The sequence below is a fragment of the Zootoca vivipara genome, chromosome 1 (assembly GCF_963506605.1).
Source record: "Zootoca vivipara chromosome 1, rZooViv1.1, whole genome shotgun sequence".
NCBI lineage: Eukaryota > Metazoa > Chordata > Lepidosauria > Squamata > Lacertidae > Zootoca > Zootoca vivipara.
Window position 1 is genome coordinate 80,136,476 of NC_083276.1, and position 27,159 is coordinate 80,163,634.

The 27,159-nt window shown below is 44.5% G+C and overlaps 1 protein-coding gene across 2 annotated transcripts in view; it reads left to right on the plus strand.

Moving 5' to 3' along the window:
- SYT7 (synaptotagmin 7) overlaps positions 1-27,159 on the plus strand; it is a 226,950-nt gene that overhangs the window by 159,445 nt on the left and 40,346 nt on the right. The window contains exons 4-6 of one of the 2 annotated variants that reach the window (XM_035123676.2): positions 4,026-4,157; positions 5,314-5,529; positions 10,429-10,791. The exons of the other annotated variant lie outside the window; for it this stretch is intronic. Of the exons in view, the coding sequence (XP_034979567.1) occupies positions 4,026-4,157; positions 5,314-5,529; positions 10,429-10,791 (711 nt within the window). The remainder of the gene's footprint in view (positions 1-4,025; positions 4,158-5,313; positions 5,530-10,428; positions 10,792-27,159) is intronic. 2 annotated transcript variants of the gene reach the window in all.

Consider the following 27,159-nt stretch of genomic DNA (forward strand, 5'->3'; position numbering starts at 1 on the left):
GGCTATAACATACAACAAAGGGTGTTCTGTGTAGAAAAGATTTATAACCCTATCTTTGAACATGTTAACTTGGATTCAAGGCCACTGATTTCAGTGGGTCTTTCTCCTAAGTAAATGACACAGGATTAAAGCCTGACAGTGCATTCCTATGCATACTTACTTGGAAGTAAGCTCCATTTTTTCCCAATGGGATTTACTCCCTAGTCAGTGTGTTTAGGATTTTCACCTAGTTTCCCAGTGCTCAGTGCTTTCCCTTAGAAGCAAGGAAGAGGTGAGCATATCATGGTAATTGAATATTGCAGTAGCACATGAAGCTGCTGTGCTGAGCAATGTGGTGGAACAAAACCTTTAAGGTGCCTAGGCTATTCCTTTGACTCATCAATGCAGCTGTACTCATAGCTCAATTGAAGATGGGTCTCCATTTATTTCTTCCCTTTCTTCCATTTAGTCCTTCCCTTTCTTTCACATTGCAACAGTTACGTACGATGAGTTGAGTTTATGTGATAGGGATGCATCATGTTGGGGTGAAATTTCTCCCATGATTACAATTCCTTGTAGATGCACTCCCATGTGGTGAAACTGATATTTTGTCTCATCTTCAGGAATGATTAAAAACTCACATTTCCCGAGAGCATGATTAAGTATCAGTTTTGCAACATGGCTGGTGTTTTGCCTTCCAGTATGATCATACAAGCTAACCCTCAGTTCCTTGCTGCCATCTGCCTATACGGCTGCCAAGTCAAAATTTCTGCAGTACAGGACACTGAAGAGATCTGGCATTTATTCCAAGGCGTTCAGTGGTGAAGCTAAGATGTTGTGAAAGAAGGGAACTTGATTACATCCCATGGAACTGTGTGGATCTGGTAAAAGGAGTGTTCCTTCAAAAGTGTGAACATCTGGCACTTTCTGACCTGTATCTCCTCCTGTTTGGTGCCAGGAAACCCACTGGGGTGATGATACGGAGGGCCAAACTGCACACAAACTAAATATGTAGCATTAAGCTGCATGTATGTGTTTTCCCTTTATTTAACAAGTGTGGGAGGAGGGCAATTGTCATCAGGACCACAGCATGCACAGAGGTGAAGTTTATTATTTCCTTCTCCAGACACAATCCCAAGGGCAACACTTCTCTCCCTGCAAGCTTAGAAATAATATTCCTGTCATTGCCAGTGGGAGCTTTTGTTCTAATCCTTATAGCTGCATACAGGGTGCATTTTCATCTTGGACTGTGGTTGTAGAGGGAAGGGATATCTCACCTTCCTGCATACCATAGTCATTGGGGGGGGGGACCCAATAAATAAAGAAAAAACATGTTCATGACTGCTTGCAATGCTATGCCCTTAAAGTGACATCTAGTTTGACCCCCAAATAGAAAGATTGGTGACATTTCAGTATGTGTGCATTTGTGTTGTGCAAGCATTTATGTGTGATTTTTCATATATATGTGTGTGTGTGCGTGCGTGCCTATGTGCGCTGTTTGTAGATATGTGCTTACATCTCATATTTTGCATGAGTGAGTGTGTATGTGTGCACATACTTGCATATAGGTAGATATTGCATCCTTGGATGCACAGGCCCATCTGTAGCTTGAGTCTCTGAGTAGCACTGCTTTCCATTATCTAAATCCTTAGCACAACCAGATGTGATGAATACAGAGATCTGGGATCGTGTTCTTTTATCATAAATGTCTGATATTCACTGTTGTCTCCCTGGTGTCTTTGGGACCTGGCAGGCTGTGTCCATTCTGCTCTCACTGGATGGCTATGCCTATGAGTGGGTCAAGATCACCATGATGCAACAGCAGTAACCGCCACTAAACATAGCAATATGGAAAGCCTGGGACTCTTCTCTCACATTGCACAGCAGCAGAAGTGTTTCCTTTACACAGTCCCACTGCAGCATTACAGGAGGGCTCTATGACACCCCTGATCCCAAGCTCAACAAGGCAAGTGTCATATGAGGAAGGAGGCAGGCAGAAAGATTCACAGTGGAGAGAGGCTTGCCTCTCCACTTTCCCCACTTCCTTGTAACACTTTTCTTTGTGTTTCCATTCCCTGTGAATGAGCCTTGAGTTCAGGCGCTTGCAGATTGCTGCTATTTTGAGGTGGGATTCAATCACGTCCTGGTAAATTCAATAAAAAAATTCCTTCAGTAGCACCTTAAAGACCAACTGAGTTTTTATTTTGGTATGAGCTTTCGTGTGCATGCACACTTCTTCAGATACAGTGAAATGGAAGTTTCCAGGCACTTATGTAGAGAAGGGGTGGGGAGGGGTGGGGATGGGGAGGGGGGATCACTCAGAAGGGTGGTGGAAATGGGTGATTGACTGACTGATAGCTGTTGATGACCGCAAACGACTGCAAATGGTTTTGCATGAAAAAGCAAGGGTTGAGATGGCTGAAGATCGCTTATCATGTATAATGAGATAAGAACCCGATATCTCTGTTCAAACCAGGTCCCTCCATGGTTTTGAGCTTGGTGGTAAATTCAGGTTGTGCGAGTATAGTTGATGGCGAAGTTCTGCACAAGAAAATAAGAAAAAATGCACTGGAAAGTGTGGGGGAACGCTTTCTGTGAACTCGACGCCCAAGACAAATGCTGAATAAACAGGTCATCTGGAGGAAATGCAGTTACCCTTTATCCCAGGTTTTTCATTTTCTCCTCTTATGTGTCTCAAGAGCCCAGTGGAAAGGCTTTTCATCCTCAAGCCCGGAAGGAGGACAGTTAATGAGCAGCGAATGGACTGCACACAGAAGTGTACCCTGGAAGGAACCTTTGATGTCTCCAATAAATTTACCAAAGAGCCACTTGACTTCAAAGACCATTGTTGTCAGATCTCAGTCCTGTGAGACAAATGCTAGGTAGTCATTTGATGATCTCTAAAATCAGGAGAAGATGGTTTAGTCAGGTTCTATCAGATCATAGAGTGGGAGTCATGGCCTATTTAGAGAATATTGCCAGTGCACAGCCTCTAATTCAAGACAGATCGCCCTCCCTGGCTCCTTCTGCACAACTGAGCAGAAGATCCATGTGAGGACTGAGGACATGCCACATCCCTCAGGCTGCATGAGGCCTTCTTCTTGATGACAAACATCCAGAGTCATCTTTATTACTACTTCCCATGCTCCAGGCGCACATCCTGGCAGGCATGGGGAAAGGGTTCAGAGGCCAAAGCCTCCCGGTGATTTTATTGAATTTCACTTCAGTACACGTGAACAAAATCCCATGGTTTTTATATCGCTCATGTACACCACATTGCTGTACACTTGATAGAATTATACCACTCTCACAGGAACCATCTTGGTGAGTTGCTCTCCCTAACCTGTCACCCAAGATTCTTTGCTGCTTCTCTGTTACATTTATCTCTAATCTGATGCACACATTCTGCACAGAGAACCACTTGGAAGAGATTCTATTCTCCCCCCTGCAGAAGCAGCAGTAGGTCCTGCCAATATTTTGGGGTTGGGAAAGAAATTACTACTATTTTTTATTTTTTTCTATTAAAAAAAAAGATGCTGCCATTGTGCTAGGTGCTATTGTAATCCTTCTCTAGAAGGCTCCATATTAGATGAAGACTGAAAAATGAGTAGTGTGTGCAAAATGGCACTACTTTGTCCTTCCCAGGAGGCAAAGTGGAGGGCTTGAGAAGGCAAGGTGCAAGGCCGTCTGAGGGAAACTTCTTTAACTGCACGCCATCTCTCTCTCTCTCTCTCTCTTTCTCTTTCTCTCTTTCCACCAGATTCTGGAGGTGCCTACTCCTGTCTTTCTCCAGCTTTACCTCCTGTTCCCACCTGTCCCTCCGTGTGTGTGTGTGTGTGTGTGTGTGTGTGTGTGTGTACACATGTGGGTGTGAGGCACAGAGCTTACCTTCCACAGGAGGAGAAATCACCACTCTGACCTCGCTGTCTCTCATTTGGGGTTTGTTTTTTTTCTTCTCCTTCCTCCCCTCACAGGAATTTAGATTCTCTCTCTTGTATTTCCCTTTTTTATTTTTATTTTTCTCCCCTCATCACCGGCTGATGTAGTGATCTAGACAGAGACTTTTGGAATAACAATGACAACACAGTGCAGCAGAAATGGAGCTCCTACCCTCCCAAGGAGTTTATACTAAACATATCACCTTACGCCCCTTATGGTGATCCACGACTTTCCCTCAAGTGAGTCTCTCTTTAACTGATTTGATCATATATAGTGAGTATATGCACACCCTTCTTCCAACCTCCCCTTCCTGCTTCCCCCTTCCCCTTCCCCTTCTTCTCCCTTCTACCTCTTCCCTCACACTCCACCCCCCTCCCCATGGACAAATGGCCATGGAGACGAGCAACCCCTCCTGCCTTCCCTCCCTCCCTCCCTCCCTCCCTCCCCCTTCCCATCCATTAATTCAGTGGTTCCCAACTACTGGCATTTGCACTGGTACTTGGCATGACAGACTTGTGTGGTTGATGCCCGGGATTCCCTGTTTTCTCTGGTCCCAGTGCAGAGAAATAGCGTTCTTCTGGATTCGTTGGCATCCGGTCAAGCTCCTGACTATTAACTCTCGGGGTAGGCCTTCCAACCAAGTGCTTGGCTTCTGTACTCGGCTTTAAACCCAATACACACAATAGTGACATAAACCAACCCAAATGGAAACACTGGCCAATGTGCCCAATGCCTTAGAGCCCAATCACAAACTTAGAGCAATCCTGTTGTTCTGGAGGGGCCTTGGCTCAGACGTTCGGCTTGCTAGGCTTGTATGGTGCTCCCAATGGGTTGAGAACCACTGCCTTAAGCAGCTCACTAAGAGAGGCCGGCACCTTTCCCTCCCTGCCCCCCGCCCCCAGTTCCTTTGGCTCTCCTTCCCCCCCCCACACCCCTCCACCTTCTCTGCAGCACAGGACGGGGTTGCCCGTTTTGGTCACCCTCTCAACGTGTTCTCTGCATCTGCACTGTGTGGTGATGGTGATGGCAGTGGTAAGCTCTCTCACTAACATGGCTTTTCTCTCCCTTCGCCTGCACAGTGCCTCTCCCAATGGCCTTATCCATTGTTCAACCCTTCTTTGTCTATGGAATAAAGTAACTTTTGGCTGCAATCATAACCTCACAACCAAGCCAGGGCTGCCTGCTGTCTTTGCCTGGGACAAAGGCTCTCCTTGGCCCTTTCTTTTGCAGTGCTGATGTCTCTCTTTCTCTCTGTCTGTCTGTCCCTTGTCTGTCTGTCTCTCTCTCTCTCTTTCTCTCTCTTTCTCTCTGTCTCTCTTTCTCTTTTCCCCCCTCCTCTTTGCGTGACCTCCTTCTCACTACCACTGGCCGCCTTCCTCTCCTGACATGCCCCAGTGGCTCCTTGTTGTCAGGTGCAAAGCTGGCTGCTTCAGCCACCTCAGGATTGGCTGCGGGGCGGGAAGGACGCCATGGGGAGAGGCAGCAGCTCCGAGAGGACGGCATGAAGAGCAGCGTGTCTGCCCACAGCGAGCCCAGCATTGGGAAGGCGGGGAGAGGTCGATGGCAAACGGTGCAGAGCCACCTAGCAGCAGGGAAGCTCAGCCTATCCAAGTGAGTGAGAGTACATTACAGGCCTGGCCTGGCCTTGTGACGCAGAAGTCCTTGTAGCTAGGCATGGGCTGGGGGCAGGGGCAGGGGGGAGGGGGGGAGAAACCAAACCCAGCTACCATCTTGGTGTTAGACTCAGGCAGAGCAGAGGAAAGCATAGGTGATGGTTGTGACACCTGATGGAGCAGTCTGCTGTGCCCTGGGATCAGTGAAAAAAGTTCTGTTGCAAATCAATAAAATGCAAATCAATAAAATAAACAGAAATTTGCCATATGAAAAAGGATTTCACTTTTAGTAAGTGTTATCACTGTGTGATCCTTAGTTGGCTAATTTATAATACTAACCAATTAGAGGTTAAAGGCTCAGGAGAAGAGAGCTATGACTCTATTAGTAGCTTTCAGTGGACTGGCCACCAGTAGACATACCTGCCAAGTTCCTTCTTGAAAAATAAGGGACCGGACCAGAAGTAGCGCTGCCGCCATTTTGGAACTGGGCGGAGCATGCTCAGAAGTGACTTTTGATGCTGCTTTGCCCAGTTCCAAAATGGCCGCCGCACCAGAAGTCGCGCTGCAGCCATTTTTGAACTGGGCAGAGCAGCATCAAAAGTCGCTTCTGAGCATGCTCCGCCCAGTTCCAAAATGGCCGCTGCGCCAGAATAAACCGGGGAAAAACAAAAAAATCTGTTTTTTCCGGCTGGGGACAGCTAGAAAAACGGGGGTTTCCCGGGGAATACGGGAGACTTGGCAGCTATGCCAGTAGATAAGGGCTTCATGCTAGGTCAGGCCAAAGGGCTGACCATACAAACTGTAGCAGTACCTGTGCTATTTGATGCTTCTGAGTAAATTTACTGTGAGCTACAAGGCGATCCTAGTGTGAGCTGTCCAGAAGTGTGAGACCAGAGTGTGATTCATTCCAGACCTTTTTATCTCTCACAGATGCTCCCTGTGTCTTGAGCAGAAAGATCCCATAACTATCTTTATTAGTGGGCTTATCTTCCATTAGGTTTCCAATCAGCTCTTCCTCTTGACACTACTGAATGAGCATTCCTATGTGGCTTCTCAAAACCAATGTGAACTCAGGAAATGACTGGTAGTTCATTTGTCCTGTCAGGTGCCTCTTTCCTGACACCTAAGGAGCTATCCTATTGAATTCATGTTCTCAGCTGCAGACCAAAAGTCTTAACATTAATTCAAATCTAGATTAGTCCTAGACGTTGAAGCATTTTCTGACTAAATGAAGTTTTCATTGTGGAGTAAACTAATCTGTCATATACATCCCTCATAATGAAGATTTTTGTGTCTGGATTGTCCCTGTATCTGGCATGTGTGTTTTTGTGATGGAGTGCTACTTTGCTTTGTCTGTCTGTCTGAGATAGCCTACCTGTCTGCTTGCACAATAGCCTTGTGATAGGAACTGGAAGTGGGATAAGGTACCCACAGGTATGCCAGGGGGCCAGGTGTAAATGGTACAGTCCCTACAGCACTGGGACTGCTTCCCACACCGCAATTACCCCTGATAGAAATTTATATAGTCTGCTGGCTCCAGGCCTAGGACAGCCAATTTTAGTTTCCTGTGACTGAGAGGTTGAAAATTGGACTAATTTAGGATTTGATAGAAAACTGAAATGAGGTCACTGCATGTGAAGAAGGCAGTGGCTGGAAAGGTCCATTTCTGCCTCATGCCTGGCAGCAGGGGGGTTGGGCTTAGGGGTTCAGTACATGATCCAAACAAGCGCATTGGTAGCAGATGCATGCAGAGCTACCTGAATAATTTTCCAAGGCAAGAAAAGGGTGGTGTTGGGCTCTTTGCTTATATAGGTTTTCACAAGTCCTTTCTTTCCTTTCTTTTCTCGTTCTCTCTTGCTCTTGCTCTTCTCACTCCTCTCCTCTTCTCTTCTTCTCTCTTCTCTTCTCTTCACAACACAAAAAGATTCCACCACTTTGCCGTTACATCCCTGGCATCAGCATTTTTTTTGCTGTTTTTGGGTGGAGGTGGCTTTCAAGCCAGGCCAGGTCAGGCCAGCAGCAAGTAAGGAATGCTCGAACCCTTCTGCCATGAGGTCCTGGTTTCTGTGCCTCCTTGGTTAAACCTAAGAACTAGGTTGGCTTTAATTTTTACACAAAGTGGCCTGTGAAATATTTTGGCACAGTCAGACCCACCTGGCTGCTCTAGAGGGACTGCTGTCAGATGCTCCACCCTGAGAAAGCAGGAGGGCTTGGGGAGAAGCAGAGCTGGGAAACAGCAAGACTGGTGGGTGATCGGCCACCTGTGCACATCTCTCCTGTCACATGTTGACATACCTGCCTCAGGGATTGGCCGTCTCTGTGAGATACTCAGACATGAGGCCAGCCATGTCCTTCGGGGGCACACCCAAATGGATCCTTCAGAGCTTAACCTTCAACAGCCTGCTTTCTCAGCCATCCTGTTATATTACATGCTTTGTCGTTTATTGTACACATTCCTTTCCTGTGCACTTGTTTCCCCACTCCTAACTCTGGCTTTGGCTTTAACTGCAGGCAGGGCTGTTCAAAAATGGTGTTTTAAAATCTGAAAAGGAAGGAAAGCCAATTCTCTAGTATGGAAAGGCAAATCAAGCACTCAAAACAAGTTATGCAATACGGTACGGTGGGTGCAAATCTGCACTCTGTACTTGAACTTGGCTTTCTGCTAAAATTTAGAACTTGGGGCAAGGGCAAAAGCAGATGTGGTGGCATGTAACTGAGAAGCAGTTGTGTTTGATGGGTACAGGATTAAAGGTCACAAGGGAGGGATAGCTAGCTATGCATGCCATACCACTCGGCCCCCCAGTAATGCCAGTGAGCTTTTAGTTATAATTCCACAAACATAAAGGCTTATAAAGCATTTCTAAATAAATGAAGGAAAAGGTCCATAAGTCAATGGTAAAGCACATGTTTTATGTGCAGAATATCTCAGGTTCAATCCCCAGCATCTCTAGATAGGTTTGGAGAAAGCTCCCATCTGAAACCCTAAACAATAGATGAAACAATGGGAGGACTCAGTATAAGGCAGCTTCCCATGTTCCTAATATATTTCCAGGAATCTAAATCCTTTTGCTCGTATCAAATTCCACCTGGAATTCTGCAAGTGCAGACCAGCAGAAAATGAACAGCCCTGACCATGAGGCCTTTTTTGTGAGTACCTGCATGCCTTCCCTCCTGTCCTTTCATCTAACAGTGTGATCAGCCATATCTGTTCTTCCTAAGTCTTTGGCTGAATGGTTAGCTAATATCTGCATTGTGTTTCTGAATGTGTGCTCAACCACTTGTTCTGTGTGGTTAGCTGTGGGGCTCTGTCATGTATTTTTGACAGCAATCTGCACTTCTTGTGTTGTCTTTCAAGCCATATGTTCTGTCCTGTGCTTCACTGTCCACAGGCTACAGACCATTCCTACAAGGCTCTCTCACACATCTGTAGGGACATGGCCAGTAACTGTACATCAGGGATACCCAATATGGTGCCCCCCCCGATGCTGTTGGACTCCAACTCCCATCATCCCTTCGCATTGGCCAAGCTGGCTGGAGCTGATGGGAGACGTTAGCCCAACGGCATCATGAGGGTACCACAGTAGCTACCTCTGCAGTAAGGCATAGCTATACCAAACTATGCATCTTGCATCACTCTCAGGAGGGCAGAGGACACCCTCCTGAGGGCAGAGGACACTGTGATGCCCTCCTGAGGGCAGAACAAGGCATGCATCTTCAAACACAGGTCATACTGAACAGCCAAAAAGTAAGTGATGGCAATTTCAAGTGGAGGTGTGGGAGCTTTGCCTTGTCACCCCCTCCACATCCCCACCTTCTACCATGCAACCCATTCCCCAGCTTCCTTTTTCCTAGCTGTGGTATGATACCAGAATGAAGCCCAAATAGGAGGAAAGTGGCCTTGGAAGATGGAGGAGCAGTGGTGGAACGGACAGATGCCAAAGACGGCAGAACTCCTGCTCTTTTCATAGTTGTGCAGAAAAGAGAATTTCAGCAGGTGTAGCTTTTATGACAAGCTGTTGAAATTCCCTCTTCTGCAAGCCCGACATGGCTGTTGTAATCATTACAATTCCCCCAGTTTGTCACCTTTCAGTGGACCTTTCAGTGGACAGGCTTCTGTGCCTTTCACTGCTACGTAATAGGCAAAAGTGCAAATCCCAATTCCAACTCTGGCACACAATAGCAGGAAGAGCTAGAGCAGTTTCATTTCTGACTACCTTGCAGCTGTTAAAGGCATGGAACCCTGTCTGCAAAAAGTTGGCAACCCTATTAAGTGTAACTATGTGCTCTGGAAGACAATGCTACCTGTATTCAAGATGAGAGTAGGGAACTGCTACAGCCTCATTTAAAAAATGAAACTTGAGCCCTGGAGCATGCCACCAGCTTGGCCATCAGTGTCCGTGACACCATTCCTAGGACATGTGAGAGTTCCTATTCCCACGGCCACTTGGGTGAGGTGTGCCGATTCAGACACAGCCAATGGGGAAAGTGGTTGTTGGGTGCGCCGCATGTCACAGGCAGCAGCAGCACAGGCACCAGGGGATTTGCCTTCACAAAGCAGCCTAATTAGTTCGGAAACGAGAGTTGGTGTTCTGAGCCTCCTTACAAGCGAAGGAGCACGGAAAGGAGAAGTCACTTTGCAAAGGATCTCACACTGAGCTCAAGGACTGACGAGCAAGGAAGGCCGCAAAATGGCTACAGGGCGGGGGCTCCATGCTGCTGGAGAAGCTGAGGTGCAGCTGCAACCCCAAATGACAGCTTGCTGCTTCCGAAGGTGCCTGGCAGAGAGAGTGCTGTGCTGGGGCATCTTCTCTCTAACTATCTGCTTTTCCTTCCTCCAATTTTGCCCCTTTACCTTCTTCTCCTTTTTCTCCTTCCCCTCGCCCTTCACCTCCCTAAGTTTTGAGGATTCCACCATGTCCACAGCCACTACCCTTGAGTATATCCCCACCTCAGCAGGAGACCCGAAATGCCAGCGCCCGCGCACCCTCATGCGCCAGCAGAGTCTCCAACAGCCACTCAGCCAGCACCAGAAACCCAACCACAGCCAGCCCACCACCAGCCAGAGTCTGGGCCATCTGCAGTCCCACACCACCTCCACCAGTGGCAATCCCCGGGGCTGTCGGAGTGCGCAGTCACGGCAAGGGACCTCTGCTGGCTCCAAGCCCAGGACAGGTGGTGGTCGTAGCCGCTCCAATCCTGGGAGCTGGGACCATATGGTGGGGCAGATTCGGAATCGAGGCTTGGATATGAAGTCTTTCCTGTAAGTTATCTTGCTCTTTTTCTCTCTGCATGTTCTTGCACTTGTTTGTTGGTCCATTAGTTTTGTGCCCTGTGTTGAGACAGGCAATTGATACACACACACACGCCGAAGGCAGCAGTGTGTTTGAGACAGTCAGCTCGTACTGTCACCAACTGAAGGATCAGCAATCTCCTTCTTCCCTTAGACACCACCAAAACTGCCCAGTTTCACATCCAAACTCTAATCTTCTTATTTGGATCGGTTCGCATTTCAATGTGAAGCCACCCAATTCACCCTTCTCGAAACACTTTGCAACCTGAAACACAGCTGTCCTTCAGAATTCATACTTCTCTGGATTTTTCGATGCAATTCTGCCACCAAAAATATGTATATTAGGGGAAAGTGTGCAGAAAGTATGCATGTATTAGTGAAAGTAGCAAAATGCATGACATTAGGGGGAAATGCTTTAAAAATGTGTGTATTAGGAAAAAGTAGATACAAAAATGGGTATGTTACAAGAAATGTACACTAAAATGTTGGTGAATTTTTAGGAGAACTTCATTTTTAAAAATCACAAATGGATGTGAAAATGTGGCATAATAAGATTGGAAAAATTCAAACTGAGAAAAACAAAGTGAATAAATTTGTCTATTCCTAATCTGATATGAGGTGGAGAGAAGGTCTAGCTTAACATAGAAAGGAGTCCTTCTCTCTCTTCTTCCATGTTGGAATTATTCTAGTAGCCATTGCTTTGTTGGGTTCCTCAGCTTTCTAATTACATACAGTGGAACCTCCAGCTACAACCATTATTATTATTATTATTATTATTATTATTATTATTATTATTATTATTTTCTATAGCACCCTTCATCCAAGGATCATAGGATGGTTTACAATAGAAAAACACAAAAATACACACCATAGTAACAAACAAGAACAATGCCGCCGCCACCACCACCCAACACACACACACATTTTAAAAGGCCACAGATTGTTTAATCAGCCAAAGGCCTGGGAGAAAAGGAATATTTTCCCCTGCCACATAAAGATAAGTAACAAAGGCACCAGGGAGAGCATTCCACAACAAGCAGGGAGCCACTGCAGAAAAGGCCCATTCTCGTGTTGTCACCTTCTGGACCTCTCGCAGAGGCAGCACAGGAAGAAGGGCCTCAGATGATAATTGCAGGGGCTGGGTCAGTTCGTATGGGGAGAGCTGGTCTCCTGTTCATTTAACAAACATAGATATAATGGTTCAATTGTTACCCTTTCTGAAAATAAGAACATTTGATGTTATAACATTTGTTTTGCCCCATGGTCACTTCTGCCATGACACAGCCTGGACCCGTGTACTCTTTGTCCTTGGCACAGTGTAATGGAAACAGATCCTTTAAATACAGAGGTCCAGTCTCAGCATAAGGACTGGATTAGATGACCTTCTATTTTCTTCCATTCCACAGCTATGTTAATATTGTAGCCAATGAGTGCAGGTTTCTGCTTAAGCTGAGCAACTGGGGAATGTGGTATGCAAAGTGGGTTAATGCATCCCATCTCCAAAAGTTCAAATGGAATTTGCAAATGATGGACCCTTGGCCACTTTCGGAGTTTCATGGTTGAGCAGGGATTTGAACCCAATTTCCCCACATCCCAACCTAGTGCACAGCCCCCATCACAAACGTTGCCTCTTTACGGGAGAAAGCTGCCTTGTAACGTTAAGGAGAGATTTTCTCTTCTTCCGTTCTCCTGCACCGAGGTTTTCTTTACATCACTGCAAAGCTGACAAACCCTCCCAGAAAGAGGTGACTCTTCACTTCCCCTTCACAAACAGGGGTTTGGTCTTTTTATCCATGAAATCCCTGCCTATCGGTCCTTCAGATCCTCCTTGCTGCGATCTGTAAAGGCAGCTTTGTCAGAGCGGCTTGAAGCGTGTGATTTTTAATCTGTCTTAAATACTTTCCCTGTTGGTGACAGCTTCTAAATTCCAGGCGCCAATGGTTAAGCTGAAGCCTTCACTGTCACCTTATCTAGGAATTTGACAATGTCACTTACTTCCTTGCAGGAGGGGGATTGTTGCGCTTCTCTTTGCCATAACGTGAGCCAATATTTGCCCGTGCTTGTAGTAATTTTTACAATTAGCCATTCATGTGAATGGTACAGTGAGGGGGGGGGGAATATTTGATCTCCTGCTAAATTTGCCCGTTTGCCCTCTGACGAAGAAATGACCAGTCCATAATTTTAATGGTAGGTTTATTGTAGCTGTGAGAGACAGAATAACAACAGAAAAAACCCCAGAAACCCAGAAGACAAAAGTCAGAGATCAAATACTTTTCCCCCTCACTGTACATAGGGAATTGAAGTTGTGGTGTGTTTAAGCTTCAGGGAGGGCATTATACTCTTCAGTTGGTGGGATTTTTCAGTTCTGCTAAGGAAGTCCATGATGAGAATTTGGAAGAAGGATAGCTGTGGGCCAGGCACTGCCACAAGAGAACTTGGTAGATCATAAGATTCCCAGCTCAACCACAAACTCTCATATATATACAACCACATATGATTAACAGTAAGTTAATTTATTTTGAATGCCACTGGTGCTGTGTGTGTTTTCCTCGTGGGTTTACAGACTACATAAAGCTACATAGAGTGGAATACCACCCAAATACAGTGGTACTTCGCTAGACGAATGCCCTGCTAGACGAATTTTTCGCTAGATGAATGAGTTTTGTGATCGGAGGTTGCCTCGCAAGACGAATTCCTTTTGTGAAAAATTCGTCTGGCGAATCACGGTTTCCCATAGGAATGCATTGAAATTCAATTAATGCGTTCCTATGGGCAAAAAAGAAAAAGAAAAAATTTCAATGCATTCCTATGGGATTCGCTAGACGAATTTTTCACAAAACAAATTGACTCACAGAACGAATTAAATTCGTCTTGTGAGGCACCACTGTAGTTATCTGAGGCAGTGTGTGTGATCAGGGACCTCACAAAAGGGACCATTGACAAATAATTTTTTTTCTTTTACTTTAGCATTCGTAGCTGTGATATTTTAAATGAAGCCAAAACTAGGCTAATCTCATGACATTTTTGTGCTACTTCCTCAACTCACATGGGTGTGGCTGCCATCATTTTATCACTAACTCCAAAGCAGGGGAAAGCACTATACTTATTGCTCAGGGGTGTTTCCTTGCCTGGCCATTCCCTTTTTGAGAGCGCATGTTTACCAAATCACAGTAATGATAAGGCTAACATGAGTAACATTGGAATAAGGTGAGCCAAATGAATATTACCTATTTAAAAATTGCACTTAATAGATGAGGAATAAAGTAAAAATAAAATTAGAGTTCTTATTTAAAAACACACACCATAAAAGTATGTAGAAAGTCAAAACATTGCAAAAGAGTTTGTTGAGCAGCAGTGCTAAGAAGCTTAGGTAATATTTTCCATTAGTTCAAAAGTCCATGATTAGGATAAAGTATGCTAAGACAGAGCATCAAAGAAAAATTCAACATGGCTCTAAGCTCACAATAAAGCCATAAAGGACAAATAAGTAGGACAAGAGCACATAAGTTTCCTAGAATCTATCACCTGGGATCTTGCTAGGACCTCCTTTTAATTAGCTGAAGAAGCAACATCTCCAGGGCACATGATCCCTTGGGTCCATAACAGGTTGACTCTCTTACAGTATGATCCTAACCACACACAGGTACGGTACACATCCTATTGAATTCCGTGGGAATTGCTCCTGAGTCAGTTGGTTTAACATTGTAGCCAGGAGTGTCCAATTAACTCCATATGCAGGACTTAAAATCTCATTTGAAAAAAGCTCCTCAACACTTTTGCATTTGTAGGTGCACTGGGTTAAAATAAGGAGGATTTAAGTAAATATAAGTTCCAGGAAAGGAGCAGGGAGGAGGTGTGTACTCAACAAAAGTGAATCACGGCTGCACAGGAGGTCCAAATATCAATAAAAAACTAAGCAAAAGTCCTTTATGTGACAGCTCCTTTATAAAAGTTGATGCTAGATAAAACCACTAGTATATTGGTGCTGTTCCCTTACCACTAGTGGCGGTAAAGTCATTTTGATAATACTCTCCTGAGCTCACAAGGACATGATCAGTTGCTTTTAGCTGCTGTAGTCTTTGGTCATATAGACACTCTCAGTAAGAGTTAATAAACAGTAGTGGTATTCAGCTGATGCTATAACGCCTGCCAAACTGCTGTTGAGCCTGCGGCATCTCTGTGACACAGAAATTAGAAACAATTCAGAGGAAAAAAGCTATGGCTATAAGGATGGCAACAGTTTTTGAAGGCAAAATTGTATGAGGAAGGGCTGAAGGCAACGGATAAATTTATAGCCTAGTGACAGGAAAGTTAGGGAGAGAGGGGGCACATTATTCAAAAGTATGTCGGAAGAGACTGTGAGTTGCTTAAAAGATTCTGGGAAGATTGGATAATACGCAAGGGGAATTTGCTCCGCCAAGTAAAACACTGGCAGAGTTTTAAAAGCAGCTGAGCAATGGAACATGGGCTGCTTAGGAAGCTTGTAGAATTTTATCCCATGGAAGCTTTTAGGGCAGGCATCCCCAAACTTCGGCCCTCCAGATGTTTTGGACTACAATTCCCATCTTCCCCAACCACTGGTCCTGTTAGCTAGGGATCATGGGAGTTGTAGGCCAAAACATCTGGAGGGCCGCAGTTTGGGGATGGCTGTTTTAGGGAATAGCTTGGTGGGGACCTCTCAGAGCCAGGTGTTGCTGAGTCAGAGCTAGGCAGTATTTCTTCCAGCCCTTTTTATGTGGCTCTGTGGAACCGACAGTGTTAGAGGTGCCACGTAATACTTGTTACACGGTTGTACAAATATTATCTATTAGTGTGGCAGCACCTACAACTATGGAACTCCTTGCCTGTTGACAGCAGCCGGGTGCCTCTGCTGTTCAAGCACCTGCTTGAAACATTTTTGTTTAGGCAAGGCCATCCAGAACCATAGGCGCTGACATGTTTTAATTTCTTTTACTGTTGTTTAAATTATCCTCAATGTTTTTAATTGATTTTTACCGTTTTTATTGATAATTTTACGATTTCTTATAAACCACTTACTACACTACAATTAAGCAGTATATAAATTTTGTCAATTAATTAAAATAAGAAATAGCAACTATTCTTCCTTCCTGTTGCTGGGCACTAGCTCACATGCTCCAGATGTTATCTATTTCTGAATTCTAAGAAGCATATTTGGGAAGGAAAGATTGGTCCTAAGCTGTCTGAGGCATCTCCCCTGCTTCTGCACACACACTTCTAACTTCCTCCTTTACTTCTCTGCATCCGCAACCAAAGCAAGTAGTGTCTGCAGCCCAACTTGAGCTGAAAGTAGAAAGCCTGTTTTGGATTGAACTGACCTCTGCATAGATGGGACTGTAATGAAATGCTTTGGTCAAAGATCTCCAGTAGTAGATTGCAATGTTTAATTGATTTGCGGTTATACAAATAATTTTGCAGTCTTCAGCTGAAAAGAACAAACTACAATGATTTATCTGTACAGTGATTATCATGATTTAATTAGGATCATTATAGTGGCTGAGTTTCCATTTCACATAAAACTATAGTCAGAAGCTGTGGTTTAATGGGAAGAAGCAGCGTGCTTACCATTCTTGGTTTGTTTGGCGGGGCAGAAGTCATGAGCCCAGGTTTGGATGATTGGCCAGATTCTGGCTTATTTGTTCATATTGCACCAGCAGCAGCAGCAGCAGCAGCAGCTGAGAAGGAGCTTTGCAACTACTTTAAAGCAAATGGTTTATAACATGAATTATAGTTCACTATGAATTAATGTAATGTGCTAGACTTTGTCATTGTTCTTAGACTTGGCACCCAGGAAAGTTTCCCTGGCATGGCTTTTACTCACACCTTAACTTCTAAAAGATTTCCATTTTCCCCCCAGACAGATTATACTTGTAATTTTTTATTTTAGGTGCAGTGGTGCCTCGACTTATGAATTTAATCCGTTCCAAAGGCACCTTCATAAGTCGAAAAATTCGTAAGTCGAAAAACGCCATTGGAAATGCGATTTCCCATAGGAATGCATTGGAAACGGAAAAATTCATAAGTCGAAGCAACCCTATCTAAAAATTCATAAGTCGAAAAATCCCTATCTAAAACCACCGCGGGTTTTTTTCGGATGTCGAGACATTCGTAAGCACGCAGCCATTACCCCCATTCATAAGTCGAAAAATTCGGTTGTCGAGTCGTTATAGGCCATTCCGTAACAAAAATGACTTTGGGCAGCTAAAAAAATAAAGTGTAAAAAAACAAACAAAAAAATAAGACAAAATGCAACATTAAAACAATATTAGTTAAGGTCAGCAGGAGCACCCAGTGTGGTGGGGCACTGCCCTCCCAATAGCAGTGCCACTGCCACTTAGCAGGGCAAGGGTAGGGCAGGCCAGTGGCAAGAAAACAGAGAGCAAAGAAAAAAAACTGCAAAAACAAAAATAGGGTTGGAAGCAGTGGTGGGGAGCCTCAAGCCCACATGCCTAATTAGGCTAGCCAGGCCTGCCTATTTGTTCTGCAAAGCCATTTGGCAAAGCCACGCCCACTTGCCCAACATATGACATCATATATGACATTAGGTGTAAGGTATGTAATGATGTACCTCCCTGCTGAAAGGGTTTTGTGGCCAGTTCTATCAGCTGATTGGTGGTGCCTGCAAAGCCCTGTTCCTTTGCAAGAGAAAATAATCATAGTGGCGCTTGAAAAAGCACAGATTTGCTAGTGCCCCCAACCAGCTGATCAACAGTGCCTTCAGAGCCCTTTGCCTTTGCCTTTGTATGGGTCACCCAATGGCCTTGTGACCTCATGGCATCCCCACTCACCTGATAGCATTCAAAGCTACAACATAATTTAAAATTACTAAAACAACAATGAGGCATTTGCCTGGTGCTGAAAGTACATTTGAGTAGGTGTTAGGTGTCGACCTGTATGGAGAGGGCATTCCACAGCTCTTGAAAGGTCTTACTCTGTAAATATGTGACCAGTAGCAAATACTCTTATTAGGATCATCTGAACCTATTTGCAATGCATCCGTTGTCTGACTATTGCACACAGTGGTCCAGATTATGTGGTTGATCAATGGTAGGGCTGTTATATACATAACACTGTATTTTAGATAGGTTTGTTACCCTGCCTGCAGTTGTCTCAAAATGCATTACCAAAATGTGTGAGTTATACATGTGACCATGAAGCATAATATTTGGGAACTGTAATCCAGAGCTCTCACTACACACAATGGGGGAATGTTGCTTTGCACCTTTACTTGCTTTTAATTATTTTGGGAAATTAGCAGAAATCACGGAGTCCCAATTATTAGTTTAAAATTGAAAAATGTTCCTTTGTTTACAGAATTAAATGATGATCAACGCATAAAATGGTTTTGGGGCTTCAATTGCCAAACCCAATATTTACAAAAGAGTAAAATGTTTAGTTCAAATGTAGAGCGATTAACAGAGGCTACCCAAACCCATGTTGCCTGGATCAATCATTTACACTTGTTTATGTGGCAGAGATAGAAACAGGTGGAGGCAGGGAGTCCTATGATTGCTAGAACTGCTCCCTGCTCCTTATAGTACAATCCGGCAAGTTAAACTGGAGGCCTAAATGCACCAAGGGGGAAGGTCCAAATGGAAAGCAGAAGAAGGGTCATATTTAGGAAACTAAGAAAATGTGAGAAAAGGAAGGGATAAAATTCCAGTAGCTACTACATCCACAGTTTGAATGTTCACACGTTCAGGTGAATGCCTGAACACAGCAATAATTAGATCTGGCTTCCTGGGGGAAGGGATGCTTGAAATAATAGGTGATGGGATCTGACAGAGGTTAGAGGAGGGGCGGGATTACCGGTACTGTATCTAAAAAAGGGGTTGCTAAGTAGCCAGTGCCAAGAGGCCTTTTGGGTTTCCTGCTTCAAGACAACTGAATGTCTTTAGGGAGCAACAGGTAAAAGGCCAAGAACCAATCAGGACAATTTGGAACTTGAGTGCCAAGCACAAAACAATAGCGGTTCGGACAAGATGCAAACGGCTGTGGCTTAAATGATCAGTGGAGCAGGGCCATTCAGAAGTAGGCTTTTGTTCTTGCCAAGGCTAGTGAGGTGTGTGCCTGTGTTAACTATTGGCAAATAGTGATGTGCAAATTACAGTAAGCATCATACATAAAAGAGTTCTCACATTTTTCAATTCCATGCATACAAATAACCTCCTGTCAGGCAGGTAAGCCCACTTAAACCAATGTCTGCTTTCTGTGTTGTGTTTGCAGTCCCATACGCATTGCATTGTTACCTGTTGAGCAAAGCTACAAGTATCACCTAGTTCTGGGGCACACATGTCCCAGCTGTAACAAGCTAGACTAACTGACTTCTGAATTCATTGCATACTGGTCCTGGTTATATGAATTCTAATACACTGCCACATTTCTTTAATTCTACACACACACCTTCCAGCTGAGCCACATTGGCTCCTCAGAATATGCCCTAGTTTAAAATGAAAATATATTCATATACAGCTTCATAAACCTCTTGCTTGGTTTGTGTGATTCTTGATTTAAATATGAGTCTCATTCCATCTCCAGAGGATTCTGGACATCTCTGTTTGCACAGCACCATTTGCTTATTTCAGCCTTAATTGGTTGAAAAATGTACCCACAGAATGTGAACTAGCTAATCAGTCCAATTGTTGTTCTTTCCCAATAAGCCACTTCCTTTTAGTTTCATCACCCCACCCCACCCCCACCTCCACCCCCAGAAAGTCCTTTAGGTTTGTTTTGTTTTCTTGTAAAAACTTGTTTTTGCATCATTCCCTGCCTTTTAATGCAAATGCATTTATTAGGGACCCCCCCCCCCGGGCCTGTGGGAGGCTGAAATAATGAGGCTGTGTCATCCGTTCAAAGTAGCATGGAGGACTCCGTGGGTGAAAATGTTCACTGTCTGAAGCAAGGATCATAGCTTTCCCCCACTTTTTGTTTAGAATTCTAAAGTGTTGCAAAATTAACAAAAAGAAAAGGGGGAGCATATAGAAGAAAGGCAAGCAACTGGAAACCACAGTCAGTGCAACTCCAACTTTAGAATTAAGGCTGTGGACACACCAGGGTGCTAATGCACATGCGAGTTGTGCAGATTTGATTTTCCCATGTGTCCTTGTTTCCCATCCACATTAATGGGTGGTTTTTTATGGGGAAACATTTGCGCTGAATTTTGTTGTCATCCCCCTGCAGACACATACTCAGTTACTACTTCCTTGTCCTCCAGAAGTTCCAGAAATTGTGGGCATACACACAATTCTCTGTTTATCACTGTGCACAAACCCTTTTTTAAAAAAAGTTTAGTCTGAGGAATGGTGCTATGAAATACTTTCACCAAAGGTAAGTTTCAATCATAATTCACAGTGGGGGAAACAACCCTTTTTATATATGAATTAAATACTTCTTTACCAGATTTGAGCAAACAGCAGTTTCAAAAAATAAAAATATATTTGTATATTTTGTATATATTTGTATATCAGCCCATCAGGGAGTGCCTCACTAGTGCAAAGAATGGCTGGGCAGGCAGAGTCATGGGCCTCTCCTGACTGTTCCCACGAACACAGGAGGCCACCATGCAGCTCACAGGAGATTGTAAACGTGGTGCACATAAACAGTACATTTCAAACCCAGGGCAGGACGGAGAGAGCAATTTGGGGGAGAGGAATCTTGAGACATTGTTTTTCTTTTTCCTTCTGCCATTTGCTTCCCACCTCCTGTACCTGCAAATGCCGTTTATATATATATATATATATATATATATATATATATATATATATATATACAGCTGTTTTGCACAAAAGCAGTTCTGCACAAAACAGCTGGCTTAAAAGTTACTATGCACATGCATTTGGCCACAACTGGTGGCAATAGGCACACCACATCTTTTCCTTTGGGCTCGTGGAGACAAAACGGTTAGTTTGTGCTCAGATGATGAGCAAATGGAAGTATGGGGTATGACAATAGACAATGCCCAGCAAAAATTCTCATGCACACTTAAAAAACAAAAATAAAACAGACTACTCACACAGTGTGCATCAGTGCATCAGTGCTCAGATAGCATGCAATTTTGTTTCCCCCCCCCCTGCTATGTTATCCATGGACTGTGAAAATCCAAATTAAATGGAGAAAAAGTATAGGCTACCACTTGAATGGGATGCGGGTTGTGCTGTGGGTTAAACCACAGAGCCTAGGGCTTGCCGATCAAAAGGTCGGCGGTTCAAATCCCCGCGACAGGGTGAGCTCCCATTGTTTGGTCCCAACTCCTGCCAACTTAGCAGTTCGAAAGCACACAGTGCAAGTAGATAAATAGGTACCGCTCTGGTGGGAAGGTAAAGGCGTCTCCGTGCGCTGCTCTGGTTTTGCCAGAAGCGGCTTAGTCATGCTGGCCACATGACCCAGAAAACTGTCTGCGGACAAACACTGGCTCCCTCGGCCTTTAAAGCGAGATGAGCACCGCAACCCCAGAGTCATTTGCAACTGGACTTAATTTACCTTTACCTTTACCGCTTGAATGAGGACTATGCGAAAAACATGCATGTTTGGAATGCATTGAATCCACTGTAAACTGCCATGTGGACAGACCCATATTTGGCCACTGCAAAACCAGTAGCGCATATAACAATTCATTTATTCAACAGAAACTGATGAAACAGAACTATCTGTCCAGCACCTATCAGACATATGACTAGAGATAAGATGTCACTTCAAGGGCATTAATGAGATCTAGACAGTACTTTGAGATTTCTGAGGCAGGACCACAGGTTTTAGATAATAGGGATTGTACCCACTCCCATGTCATGCAGTGGAACTGAGTGGGTTGTTGTGCTCTTTGGATTACTCAGAGGTAATAGTCACTAAATGGTTTAGAGTAGCTTCCCTTGTCAACCCCAGGCTGTTTCTCACCAACAGGGGAAGTTTTCCTGAGATTCTTCTTTCTTGCCTTGGTAGGTTTTCGTGGTACACTTACTCATGTGCTGTTCACATGGGCAGAGAGTAGTACCTTTCTGCCATAAGGGACATGGGTGGCGCTGTGGTCTAAACCACTGAGCCTCTTGGCCTTGCCAATCTGAAGGTTGGCGGTTTGAATCCCTGCAACGGAGTGAGCTCCCATTGCTCTGCCCCAGTTCCTAGCAACTTGCAGTTTGAAAGCATGCCAGAGCAAGTAGATAAATAGTTATCGCTGTGGTACGAAGGTAAATGGCATTTCTGTGCGCTCTGGTTTCCGTCACGGTGTTCCATTGTGCCAGAAGCGGTTTAGTCATGCTGACCACATGACCCGGAAAGCTGTCTGTGGACAAACACTGGCTCCCTCGGCCTGAAAGCAAGATTAGCACCGCACCCCGTATTCACCTTTGTCTGGACTTAACTGTCCAGGGGTCCTTTGCCTTTACCTTTGCCTTTCTGCTACATGCTTTCCCCTGCACGATTGAGACTCCCCCCCCCCAACCAAAAACAAAAACCAGTTGGCATATTATAGTGAGCCTTGCCAATTGGTTCACTGTCGGTGGGAATGATGGTGCTCTCATAGAACAGAAGGGCCACCATTCTGAATTCATCACACACATTTGCTAGGCACACTATTGAAGAGTGACACCATCTCGTAGATGTGATTGCCGTCCTTGTAGAACAGAAGGTGGAGATGACTGCGTGTTGGCTGGCAGCGAACAGTGCCTACAGAACAGCGTTTAAGCTATTTATAGCAGACGTTTTCTTGGTCTCCACAGCTTTTGCTGAGGTCAGTGAAGTGATCTGTGAACAATTGCTGGGCTTTATTTTGAAGCCAAGGAACACAAGACTTGGTGAGCAAGGCTTCTCAGTGTACTACAAACCATGATAGCCCCCGCATTTGCATCCTGCTTCCTCCGTATTCACTTTTCATAACATTCCCAGTATCACTTTAGATTCGAAACTTTGGGTGTAAGCAAGGGCCTCATGTTCAAAAGCTTATACCATTTAAATATAGTGTACTTATGGGGGAAAGATTGGTGCTTTGCCTTTACCCTTTGTTTACCCTGATGTTTCTGGTGAGTTTTGTTTTTTGTGGGGGTTTTTTTTGCAAAGGGGAAGCACCCTTCAGGAGGACTGTACCATTTGGTACTGTGTTAATAGGTCTATACCACGTGGTATTTCTGAACATGAAATTCATTGAAGCACCTCCTGGAGTGGATTCTAGTCCACAAAAGCTTATGCCATAACTAGTCTTTACAGTGTCACAAGTCTCTGCTGTTTGTGCCACAACAGACTTAACATTGCTACCCCTTTGGAAATCATTAGAAAGAAGCACCTTTAAGTGGGCAGGGGGTGGAATAGAGTGGTTCTGTAACAGAAAAATATATGGGAAAAGAAAGCAAACTGTTATCTTGCATGACTGCAAAACCATTTAACCTCAATGCGGATGCGATGAGGAGCTAGCACACACTTTGCCATTTTCCTTTCAACCTTCACAAATGAAGGTTCAAAGCAGAGAGGTTGGTCGGCATCTCACACTGCCCTGTAAAGGTCATTTCTACTGGATCTGACAGTGGTCCCAGAGCCAAATGGGAAGTCTCGCCTTTAGCCAAAACATTTTCTTTCTCTAGGCTGCTTTCAACCATTATTCAACAGTAGAGTAGAAACCACCTGGAAATCTGTTTATTAAAATAATAATAATAATAATAATAATAATAATAATAATAATAATAATAATGTATTTGTAGCCTATTTATCAGTTTGGAATTCCCAAGGCATACACCAATAATCCTATGGATGAGCAATCTCACAATGCTATCCTGTATGTGTCAATCAAATGCATGTATCTTTTAGTTAGTTTAGATTATTCTGGATGTACATTGTTTCAAAAAGCAATAAAATGCAAAATATAAATATACAACAAAGGATCCATTAGAACAATACAAATGTACTGGAAATGTTCATCCAGAAAAATCATCCAACAACAAGAATAATGTAAGAATAAACATGAAAAAACAGTCCCAAGTACCCAGGAAAATAGAAACACCTTTGTCTGATGCCAGAAGAATGACAGTCAGCACCAAGTGAGCTTCCTTGGAGAGAGCATTCCATAAGTGGGAAGAAGAGCTAAGGGGGGTTATTACAGAAAAGGCCCTTTCTCTCATTGCCATCCTCCAAACATATATTGGAGGCTGCAATCCTATGCATAGGATTTTGCTGTTAAAATAGAAAAAAACAAATTCCTCTAGTGATTTACAACAACATAAAATAGAATATTGAAATAATAAATAAAAACACAGTTGAAAATTGGTATCAAACATATTTATTAAAAATAAATAAATCAACACAATTATAAAACTAAAATGCAGGTAACTTCTATAGGCTTGCCTAGACATATATGTTATAAGTAGGCACCTGAAGGAATACAGTGAAGATGCCTGCCTGATGTCAATAGGCAGGGAGTTCCAAACAGTAAGTGCTGCCACACTAGAAGATCAATTTCTTACAACTTCAGAATGAAAGTTAAATAACACCTGTAAAAGTGCCAGTCTAATGGGCACATATGGGATAAGGGTGAACTGGTCCCAAGCTGTTAAGGGCTTTATATACTAACACCTTGAACTTGGCCGAGTAACAAATAGGCAGAGGAGTTATGTGCTGATAGGCTCTCGCTCTTCCCCTCAATTGCTACTGCTTTGCCCTCTGTATATTCTAGAAATGGTGCTCTGGATATACATGCAGGCATTCCCTTAATTGTGCATATGCACCTTAAAAAATTTGTTTCGTCTGTGGAATGGCACAGCAAAAACCTTCCACCAAAGCAAATTTCAAGCATGTTTCACAGTGGCCAAAATTGCCTTTTTTTTCTTTTTGAAATTGAAGTGCAAGTTTTTTGACCCACCACATTGGCTCAAACAGATTTTCTTTTCAAAAGTACATCTCATACCCAACCCTCTTAGGGGTGCCTTGCCAGGGCAAAGGCTGGTTGACCTAGTGATCTGCAGAATCTCCCTCCGAATATTGTAAAGAGCACTTCCTGCCATTTACCATCTAGGCCAAAGAGCAAGGTTGGACCTTCAGCCATTTGCAACATTTTAAAGCACTTATCTGCTGTTGCTCCTCCTCCTCCTCCTCCTCCTCCTCCTCCTCCTCCTCCTGCTGCTGCTGCTGCTGCTGCTGCTGCTGCTGCACATCTAAACACCAAGGCTGGAGAGTGCTTGCTAGGAACTGGATTATTAAGTAATTGTAAGTTTTGGGGCAAATTGCCATCAGTATGCTGATGACATTCAGTTTTGTTTCTCCATAATATCTGAATCAGGAGAATCTGTGTGGGCTCTGGACCAGTGCCTGGATGTAGTGATGGGATGGATGAGGGGAAATAAGCTGAGCTGGAATCCAGGCAAGGTAGATGCATTGTGGGTGAGTGGTTCCCATGTCTGAGAAATTTGTCGATCTTGGATGGGGTGCACTCTCCTTGAAGGAGCAGTCATGCAGTTCAGGAGTATTTTGGGATTCAGCTTTGTCGCTGGAGGCCCAGGGAGCCTCAGAGGCTAGAAGCACCATTTACCTGTTTTGCAAGGGAGACAATTTTGACATGGCTGTTTCTGGGCTGGGAGAGCTTGGCCACAGTAGTTCAGGCATTGGTGACTTCAAGGTTGGATGCCTGCAATGCAATGTGTGGCTTTCCTTTCACCTGATCTGGAAGCTGCAGGTAGTGCACAATGCTGCAGCACAGTTGCTGACAAGGGACAATAGATATACCGTAGTGCAAATAGTGGGCTCGAGCACCTTCACAATGTGGATGGGGAAACATTGAGACAGATTTAAACATAAGGTGCTCAAGTGTCTGTGAAAGTGCACAAAAGTAGGCTAGACATGCAAAAATGGGATCTGTGTGATTCACATGCACATTAATGCCATCTACACAGTTTACCAGAGGGACGTGGGTAGCACCGTGGGTTAAACCACAGAGTCTAGGGCTTGCCGATTAGAAGGTTGGCGGTTCAAATCCCCGCGACAGGGTGAGCTCCCATTGCTCGGTCCCTGCTCCTGCCAACCTAGCAGTTTGAAAGCACGTCAAAGTGCAAGTAGATAAATAGGTACCACTCCGGCGGGAAGGTAAACGGCATTTCCGTGTGCTGCTCTGGTTCACCAGAAGTGGCTTTGTCATGCTGGCCACATGACCTGGAAGCTGTATGCCGGCTCCCTCAGCCAATAACGCGAGATGAGCGCCGCAACCCCAGAGTCGGTCACAACTGGACCTAATGGTCAGGGGTCCCTTTACCTTTACCTTTACCTTACAGTGTCTACCAGCAAAGTGCCAGTGTGAAAGCTAGTTAGCCTGCTCCTATTTATGGCCACCCCAGAGCTGGGTCTGAATGCAAGAAGAGTTCAGATAGATTAGACCCTGGATCTATGACAGATGTGGGGTGGTTTGCAAAGGGTGCTGGGCATCCAGCTTGCCATCTTGGTCTTTGAAAGAGCAAGCAAAGAGACCTCTGTCAAGGCACTCGGCTGCAATTAAGATGATTCCCCCCGCCCCCATCTGAGTAGGCTGCTAAAGTTGTTGTTGTTGGCATCTGTCTGTCTCTAGAGACAATGGCATGCGCCTCCGGGGGTGAAATCGAACCGCTGTGATAGCAGCACCGAAGTAACCTCCCCAAGGTACAAGCCTGAGCAGTGTATAGAGGGTGGGGACTATGCTGCCCAGGCAACAAGACTTGGCTTCGGTGATGTAGTCCAAAGGAAAGCGGAGCAATACATTTGGCACCAGCTGGGCTGCAGGAGTTAGTGGAAGGAGGCATACAACTGTCTTAGGGACTCCACTCCGGATTTGTGTAGGGCTTACTCCTTAATCTTTTCTCCTCCTGAAGATATCCTACAAGGTACTGGAGGTTTAGGACCAGAGTATTCCAATTCCTAGGTGGGTTATCTTTCCAGGTTGATGAGACCCATCTGCCCCTCACTTCTCTCTGCAGCATGTGCAGAAGCCGCCTTCTTGATCATTGGACCCACTATTGATCTCATTCGCTCAGTCCTCTTGGGAAGTCCCTAACTCACTGGTGTCCAGCCAGCCAATCAAAGCCTTTCCCAGGGTGTAGCCAGTGTCTGATGCCAGCAGCTTCCAGGGTTTATGTGAAAGTGTGTAGTCGCATCCATTTAAATACCTGGGCAGTGTTAAATGAGATTATTCTGAGTCCCAACCCATATTATATCCATTTGTTGCAGTAATTTAGACCCTTTGGCTATGAATCCACAATGGCAGAGTCCTGGGAGCAGTCACTAATAGAAGCTGCTACATCTATGGAATGCTGAGTGAAAGCTGAAGGTCATCTTGTCCAGCCAGATTTTATGAATCTCAATACTCCCAACTATTAGTATCAT